The 9,436-nt window shown below is 37.7% G+C and overlaps 1 protein-coding gene across 1 annotated transcript; it reads left to right on the top strand.

Annotated features, from left to right (window-relative positions):
• The first annotated feature begins 6,229 nt into the window (after positions 1 to 6,229).
• Positions 6,230 to 7,786, top strand: TMEM174 (transmembrane protein 174). Its single transcript, XM_051980469.1, has 2 exons — positions 6,230 to 6,879; positions 7,044 to 7,786. Exons 1-2 carry the CDS (start codon positions 6,248 to 6,250, stop codon positions 7,147 to 7,149), a joined length of 738 nt encoding a protein of 245 aa, XP_051836429.1. The 5' UTR covers positions 6,230 to 6,247; the 3' UTR covers positions 7,150 to 7,786.
• The last annotated feature ends 1,650 nt before the right edge of the window (positions 7,787 to 9,436 follow it).

The following is a 9,436-nucleotide window of genomic DNA, read 5'->3' as shown; positions in this document are numbered from 1 at the left end:
TAATCTCCAAGACAGAGGCACACACACACACACACACACACACATACACCTTTTTATCTTATGTTTTGCTAGATATTGAAAAAGATACCTGCTGTGTCTATTAAGAAATATTGAATTCAATTTAATTTAGGAAACAGATGCTTCTATTATTTTTAAGGCATTTTGCTGAATATTGGAAATCCAAAGATAAAAACTAAATAGTTAATGCTTCTTGAGCTTTCATATTATTCATGAAGTGGAGGAAAGTAGGTGAAACATGTACACAGAGAGGTAAATGCAAGATAAATTTGAAGGGAAAGGGAAAGAGAGCCTTGTCAAATATGAGGATCAAGAAAGGCCTCAGGATCCAGGTGAAACTTGACCTGTCTTGAATGAAGATAAATATTTTGAAAAGCTGAGGTGAAAAGGGAGTGCATGTCAAGGACTGGACATAGTGTATGTTGAGACATAGAAATGGGAGATAGAATACCAAATGTATGCTTTTAACAGATATGTGAGAGATTCTGTATTTGGAGAAAGTCATATGGGTTGCAATTTTCACCATCAACTTAAATGCTTTATTTTATTTTTTAAGTAGACAGGGCTTATATTCTAGATATGCTTCTGAGACTGTGAATATGTGGCCCACAGTAAAACATAATCTGCATACACCTATTTTCATGATGGATACCCTTGATATTCGAATCATTCTCATAAAAATTTTATAGAGATGAGAAAGTTAGTATATTGGTGAGCAGTTAATGATACCTTTTTTTGGTAGTAATACCTAGTCATCATTTTTTCCCAGTCATTTGGTATTTTAAGAATTGATTTCTCAAGACTCTCATCCATCATAGATTTCTTCCATGTATATTTAGTCTGGCCCAGCTGCCCTTTGGGTCTTCTTTAGTGCCATTTCTACTTCCTTACTTAGCATTTCAGGAACTAAGATATTTGAGTACAAATATAGAGGTTCTATTTTTTTTTGGGGGGGGGACAAGGCAACTCAGGGTAAGTGACTTGTTTAAGGTCATACAACTAGTAAATGTTAAGTGCCTGAGGCTGGATTTGAACTCAAGTCCTCCTGAATCCAGGGCCAGGTGCTCTAATTACTGTATCATGTTCTATTCTTATTGAAAAAATAAATTGTTGTAGAAATGCATTTTTTCATCTTTATTGTCATTTTCATGTAATTTTATTTGTTTTGTTTGTTTATTTTGGGATTGGATTTCTCTATCTTGCCCAAGTTGGAAGTATAACACTCTATTTGTGGGACCAATTTCAGTATTTATCAGTATAGAAGCTTTGACACAGTCATTTTCAAACCTCTTGTTAGGTAGCTCAGTGGTTATATACTTCTTGAGGTTCATCATATTGGAGCAAGACTTAGTATAGAAATTTTAAACAGTTTTACCCTCCTCTTAGAATTTTTGAGAGCTCAAGGAATCAATTTTCCTGAGTAGAAGGGATTTATAAGCATAGTCTGTCATGCTAGGGTCATCATCAAATACCATTGCATTTATCTGATTCAGTTAGGTCTCAGGCCAAACTTTCTACAAACTCATTTTCCTTCCCTTTCTCTGATTGTTTATGAAATGATACTGCTCATAATCTATTATACTTCATAACTTTTCACAAATGAACTGATATTTAAACCTGTGTTGACTTGGATTGTCATATCTCTCCACTTGGCAGAAATTAAATGTTCATTAGCTGAAGATGTTTCTGTATTCTTTTGGGTTCCTTATTTTGGCATTGTTTTTAAATTGGTTAAATAATCAAAAGAACAGGTATTTTCTTGGTTTCATTTTCCTTTTTTGCACATCAATAGATTTGTTTGAATAGTTCAGATTGGAGTTGTAATTGCATACTACCTTTTCTTCTCATCTTTACACTTTCTTATAATTAGGGTTTGATTTTGATCTTCAGCTTGATCAATTTGCCTATTGGACCATACCCAGAAACTGATTTAATGTCTTCCATTTTGGTGACCAGTTAATTTCTTTCTGGTAAGAAATAGATAATTTCATTTTTATGATGTTTGTGCTCAAGAAACAGGCACTGTGGGAGCACTTAGAGCTTGCTCAGACAAAGAAGTGTTAGGGACATTCAGTGTCTCCCCGCCACAGCCAGTTTTCTGGACTTTTGTCTGGACTTTGATGACTCAGGAAGAGAGAATGAGGCTGATGACTTTGCATAACTCTGCCTCATCTAAATCTAATTGTACAAGTCAACACTACCATGATGTCCTTGGTCTTCTTTGAAAACGAAGGACAAAAAGTCCTTCTAGCTAGAAATTCTATTTGCTGGATCTACTAGGATTCTGCCTCAAACCTCACCCTCTATTGATTTGCTGTTGCTTGAAATTCATTCAGTTATAGAACAATTGATGATAAGGTGGTTCAGTGGATAGACTACTGGGTCTGGAGTCAGGAAAACTTGAGTCCAAATGTGACCTCAGACACTAACCAACTGGGATCCTGGACAGGTCATTTAACCTCTGCCTTATACCACTGGAGAAGGAAATGGCAAACCACATCAGTATCCACGCCAAAAAAACCCCATGGACAGTATGACGAGTTGGACATGGCTGAATGACTGAACAATAACAACAACACAGAGCAATCCCTTTGGTCTGATGTGTTTTGTTTTCCCCATAAAGTCCAAAAAAAGCATTGACTGGGTAACCCATTAAGCCTCATCAATCATTTCAACCTTTGTATTAATGACTTTATCAGAACTTTTCAAGGCAGTATTGACAAAGATAAGAACATACTAAGCACCTGAGGAGGGAGAGCCAGGGAACTTTAGTCGTCATTGCTTAGACTTCAGTTTTACTCAGGATAGTCTTGTACAAGTGAAATAACATTGGGAGAAGAGCTTCTTGAGAAGTTATTAGCTTTCTGAGGGGAATAAGCCAGATGTGCTTGTTCTCGACTATTAGAGAATGTCAGGTGTTAGAAAACCCAACTGTGGGAGAATTCCACATCTGGAAAAGAGTGATCTGAGGAAAGATTACAGTTAGTACCTGAAAGTCAAATTTCTTGACATTTAATCATGGAATTCCTGCTCAGTTTTGTCTTCATTAATTTTTAATTGAGGGAGAAGCTTGTCTACACCCTCATGTCCTATCTTGTTTTTTTTTTTTTTTTTAAATCTTTCCATTCTCCAAATTACAATGGAACAACCTAATTTATTTAGAAGAATTTTGAGGACTGAGCTTTCTTGCTAAAGCAGAGTAGACAATACCCTAAGAAGAAAGAGACTGAGAAGAAGTGTATCTATCCATTTAAATTAGATTTTCCATTATAAAAGAAAAGATGTGAATTCCCTTTCATCTCCCTCCTCCCTGCTTCCCTGCTTCTCAACTCTTTTACAGTAGAAAGTAGCATAAAACCAAAGGTACTGAACTGAAATCCCTTGGGGGGTTTGCCTTCGGGGCATAAGAATGCAATGAAATCACCCACATAGCCCTTCTGCTCTTGCCTGCAGCTAGCAGGCAACTTTAGTCTTGTAGATGACTTGTTTCATTGCCAATTGTTTCCCTAGTGTTGTTGACTGTGAGCATTCAGAATGGGATGGAACCTTAATTCTCTAAAGGCAAGGAGAAAATTGATTGGATAAAATTGTTGAGAAGCCTCCTGGGATTCTTTGGAGGGGTAACCCTCTGACTAAATAAAAATGTGAAAGATTTTAGTGTGGAAAGTATATACAACCTAGAAAAAGGGTTCTTATATCTCATTAAGAGGTGGAAAAAAAGGTTCACTTCATAAAATAAAAAAAATCTTCCTAGCGTAAAAGAAAGAAAGCTATGGACAAACTCAATGTGTTCACAGTATTTGGGAGCCAAAAAAGATATTTTTTTTAATTGAGGAAAATCTTTAGATTATATTTGCCAGAAAGTTGTCCATGAGCCTTCTATCTCACATTGTTTTATTATGATTGCCAAGGAGCATTTCCTGTTTTTTTTTTTTTTTTTTCAGGAGATAGTTTCTTTCTTTCTTTCTTTCTTTTTTTAAATTGTATTTTATTTTTTCCAAATACATGCAAAAATAGTTTTCAACATTCAACATTCATTCATCATTCAACACTGAAAAACCTTGTGTTCCAAATTTTTCTTCCTCTCCTACCTTCCAAGACAGCAAGCAATCCGATATAGGTTAAACATGTGCAATTCTTCTAAACATATTTCCATATTCATCATACTGTGCAAAAAAAAAAAAAATAGATCAAAAGGGAAAAAACAGAAGAAAGAGGGAAAAATCAAACAAACAACAACAAAAAGATGAAAATACTATGCTCTGATTTACATTCAGTTTCCACAGTTCTCTCTCTGGATGTGGATGGCACTTTCCATCACAAGTCTATTGGAATTGCCTTGTATCACCTCATTGTTGAAAAGAGCCAAGTCCATCATATATTCAGTACATAATTTTGTTATTAGTATATACAATGTTTCCTTGATTTTACTCAGTTCACTTAGCATCACTTCATATAAGTCTTTCCAGGAGCCTTCTCATCATTCCTTAAAGAACAATAATATTCCATTTCATTCATATATCATAACCTATCCAGCCATTCTCCAACTAAGGGTATCCACTCAATTTCTAATTCCTTGCCTTACAAACATTTTTGGACATATGGGTCCTTTTCTCTCTTTTATGATCTCTTTGGGATATAGACCCAGGAGAGACCCAACTGGATCAAAGGATATAGTAAAAACTCCAGGGAGTTTTAAAAAGGCTTATGAATGTTTTTTGGGCTCATCAAAGTATAGGTGGCAGTAGCTGAGAGATCTCATCTCTTATAGAGAAATAGGAAGAGATAACCAACTGAGGGCTCAATGGTCATCCTAGTGATGGTACCATCATTTCCTCTATGGATGTGGATCACAGAAATGACAACAGATGACAAAAACTCAGGACATATACTAGAAGATATAGATCTAGCCCAGGAATTCAGAAGCCTTCAGATCACTCTAGTGGCTGTCAAGGCTAACAAAGATGAAGTAAGACTGTTTCAGGCTCTGCTCTCTTAATATTTAACCATGAGTGCTCTGTATAGTCCTCCACTATTATGTTAATGAGAGAGATTAATTGAGGAGTGTTAGGGATCTGATAACAATCTCTACTCTTTACATAGCACTGTATTTTAATTTTCTCTCTGTCTGGCTTGCCCATGCACATGTACACACGAGAGCACTGACACACACAATAAAACTCATACACTTACACTTACACTTGAACTTTCTTTCTTGCTCTTATTTCATGAATCATCAGGCTGACAAAATCTTCCATGGTTATTGCTGAGGGCTTGAGGCTATAGTTCACTTAAAGCAGTGTTCTAACCTGAAAAATCTGAACTGAGACCTAAGGAAACTTGTGACATATTTAGAGCTCAGTAGCTTGTCTAGCAAAAGAAAAAAAGCAAGAAATAGGCTTCCCTCATCTGGAGAATATTTATGAAAGCACCATAAAAACCAAGCCACTTTTGAAATTTAGTCTGAGTGCAAGATAGAAAATTGTATTGTACTGTTTATTTTTATCCTTAGAGATCAGTAATTCTTTTGCCACAGGAAGTGGAATTTTTTCATGGTGCTGTTACTGATGCCATTATATTCTACCTAGCACTTCTCTAACCCCATCAAAACATAAAAATTCCTTAAAGGTTTTCTATTATTTCTATTATTACACCTAGTTGTCATATTTCACAAATTCTAAAGGATTTTTTGAAAAATTATGAAAATCACAGTCATGTGATTCCTGTAATTAAAACCTGAACATCTAAATATTGAGATTACTTATATTGCTGAAGAATTAAAAACTTCTCAGAGAAATGTATTTATTTATTTTAATCTTTGACCTTGTAGAAAATATCTGTTCTTCTGGCTAGATATTTAGTTACCCAGGGGAACCAAGATATTAGTAAGAGGCTCAACATTTGTTGATTTGTATATATACTCTAGTGGAACAAGGCACTAATAATAAAGAATAAGATAATAAATTGTCACAAAATAATTACATAAAATTCATAAGCCAAGGGTGGTAGAAGAAAAAAAATCAGAGGTAAGGTAATGCTTCAGGCTTCACTTCTCAGACCTTTATTCTTCCAAACAAAGTTGACCCTGTTGTATGTTATACTCTGTTAACCACGGGAGCACAAAGTTCTTACATAACTAATCTGAACCTGTGACTTCTTGTTATGCTACTGAGGATCTCCTGTGAGTTCTCTTTTTACTTGATCAGGAAAGGACTCTCTCTCCTGAATAATGCAGCAGAATAGCAACCGCATGGAAGACTTCCCTCTCAATGTCTTCTCGGTCACTCCTTATACACCCAGTGCGGCTGACATCCAGGTGTCTGATGATGATAAGGCAGGAGCCACTTTACTCTTCTCAGGTATCTTTTTGGGGCTGGTGGGAATCACATTCACAGTGATGGGCTGGATCAAGTACCAAGGCGTCTCTCATTTTGAGTGGACACAGCTTCTCGGGCCGATTCTGCTCTCAGTTGGGGTGACATTCATCCTGATCGCCGTGTGCAAGTTTAAAATGCTATCTTGTCAGTCTTGCAAAGAAAGTGAGGAAAGAGCCCTGGACACAGACCAGACTATGAGTGGACAATCCTTTGTTTTCACGGGGATCAACCAGCCTATAACATTCCATGGGGCAACTGTGGTGCAGTATATTCCTCCTTATGCGTCTCAGGACACCGTCGGGGTAAACGCCACTTATCTGCCCCCAGTGGTGAACCCTTTTGGTGTTGCAAACTCAGGAGGGCCAATAGTGCCTGTTCCGAGTCCCCCTCAGTACTGTACCATCTATCCTCATGATAATGCTGCATTTATTGACGATGAACTCTATCCCACCTATATGGACATGGATCACAGAAATGAAAACAGGTATGGTGGCTGGTATCCAGAGAAAATTGGGAGCTTGGGAATGCTGCTCCTACAGCTAGGATAGGCAGTCTATAGACTCATATGCCTTTGAGAAAAGTGACAGGTTAGGGTAACCTTGTATCATGAGCTCTAAATTTGACTGTGTTTTCTGCTCATACTTTTAGGTCAACTACTGATGCTGAACAGCTAGAGGAGATACAGCTAGAAGACAACAGTCATGAATGCTTATCCCCTCCCTCATATGAGGAGATATATTCCAATCCATGCTAGAAATGAAATTTCTAAGGGAACCAAGCACTAAAAACCACTATTTTTCTAACTAAAGGCTTTAAATATGACCACAGGTTCCCACAGTACCCCCTAGTGGTATAGTTGAACTCTCAATTATTCATGGGTAGGGTTGAAGGGAAAAATATCTCCCCATATGGCAATGGAGAATTCCCACTCCTGTCTTCATTTCTTCATGAAGGATACCCTCAATTCTCCTTACAAGTTTCTAGGGGAACAAGGATTTTAACAATTAATTCTTTATAGGAGTCCCATAAGTCACCCTCATGATCATAAGGAAAATTTTGATTTTTATACTTAAAGGATTTCCTTGACTTATGGGACTGATGAGGCAGAAGGAAGGCAAGAGCATACAAGGTTCTGCCCTTAATAGGATCCTAGCCCAGGCATGGGATTCTATGAATGGCTAATGTCTTGCAACAGGAAGTTTGTATCTGAGCACCTGAAATATGTTTCTTTTAACTCTTGGGGCTTGGCTTGCCTCCTGATTAAGGGGTTTGGGGGCTGCCTAATCTTTCAGGGATTTGAGGGCTGAAAGGAGATGACTACAATGGTTACTTTGATGTTTGGTATATTTGGATTTATGTACTCATATTATGATTAAAAAAACTGCATCCGGTGTGCTTTTTGTGAGTAGCTTTAATTGAAATACAGGAAAAAGGAGTTTAGGAGAGTCATCTTCCCAGAATAGAAATAGAAAGCTGAACCAAGTGTCTAAATGGGTAAATCCACCTTAAACTCTTGAATTAATAAGGTTACATTCCCTCCCACAAGGGGATGAAACTAAGAGACAGAAATTCTGTGCTTCTGAGGGACTGAAAGAATTCCATGTTATATCAGGACATTCTCTGGTGTTGAGTAGGGCATATAAACCCTGCCAATGAATGGTTGAATGAAGTATCCTTTCCTGAGCAGAATCAGGCAACTGGTCAGCACCCCCACCTAGTGGTTAAATGTTGTATTAGGAGGGTGTGTGTGTGTGTGTGTGTGTGTGTGTGTGTGTGTGTAAGAGAGAGACACACACAGAGAGACAGAAAAACAGAGAGAGAACTGAGTGCCTGATGTACAATAGGAACTTGACAAACACTTAATGACTTATGACAGTTCCCTATTGAACTATAAATTCCACAAGGGCACAAACTATATCTTACCTAAATTTTGATATTTCCCTCTTTCATAGCATAGTGCTCTGCACACAATAAAGCAGAGGCGAGAGAAAATGTTGAAGAATAGGCAGTACAAGGGAACATGTGCATTTATCCTCATTGTAGGGATTCTTAACCTTTTTGGAATCATGAAACATTTTGCATTCTGAAAAAAAAAAAACTTATGTATCCCTTCTCAGAATACTATTTTTTAAATGAATAAAATAAAATACAATGTTTGCAAAGGAATTAAATTATATTGAAATAATTATCAGAATTTTTAAAAAAGTTCAGACACCTCCCCCTTCTTCCATGATGGGTATAGATGGAGTCCCCAGCTTCCATGAGACCCCATGACTATTTGGCTTGCTTTGCTCTCTTCCCCAAAGAATTCAACCCCAGAGCACCAACCAATAGTTAGAGGAGCATTAGGACTCTCTTCAGAAGAATTTCCTGTCTTAGGAGTACATGGTCTCCTATCTTTCCCTCCTCAGTGTGGACCATGATCACCCCTACTGTCCATTAGTCCCTTTCTCCATGGACACTCCAGCCCCATCTGTGATCAGGCCTTCAGAAGACTCTTTTATCTCAACTGGGGATCTTGGGGTCCTCTGCCCCAGCCTTCTATTGGCCCTCAATCTCCATTCAGAACTACTCCTTTGGCAATATCCAGGAAATCAAATCCCAGGAACCTATAGTTGCTGAGGCTGTGGGGTTTTCAAGTATATTAAAACCACAACCCCCATAATGGGGAGGCAATGGAGCTATGAACCTCAGGCAAATACCCTGTCCCTCAGAAACACAAGCTTCTCTCAGTGCCCCCAACCTCAACTCCATGAGTTGGATCCAGATGCGAAGAATCTGGCCTTATTCGGAAATCACAGATTCAAAGATCGAAGAGGGTCTAGACACCTATATATTGTTCACAGAACTAGAGAATAGCAGCCTCAAATTAGAGATAGTCTGTTACACACACAGAGAGAGACATATACACATTCAAGAGATAGTGGCGGAAATAGAATCATATATTGTCCCTTTTAGGAAAGAGGAGTAGGAACATCTTGGGGATTGCAGTGGCTCCCATAACAGATAGCTCTATGAAAGCAAAATAAAAATTGGTGGGC

The sequence above is a fragment of the Antechinus flavipes genome, chromosome 1 (assembly GCF_016432865.1).
Source record: "Antechinus flavipes isolate AdamAnt ecotype Samford, QLD, Australia chromosome 1, AdamAnt_v2, whole genome shotgun sequence".
In the NCBI taxonomy this organism is placed as follows: domain Eukaryota; kingdom Metazoa; phylum Chordata; class Mammalia; order Dasyuromorphia; family Dasyuridae; genus Antechinus; species Antechinus flavipes.
Note: the sequence above shows the minus strand (reverse complement) of the source record. Positions and strands in the feature narration are given on the sequence as shown.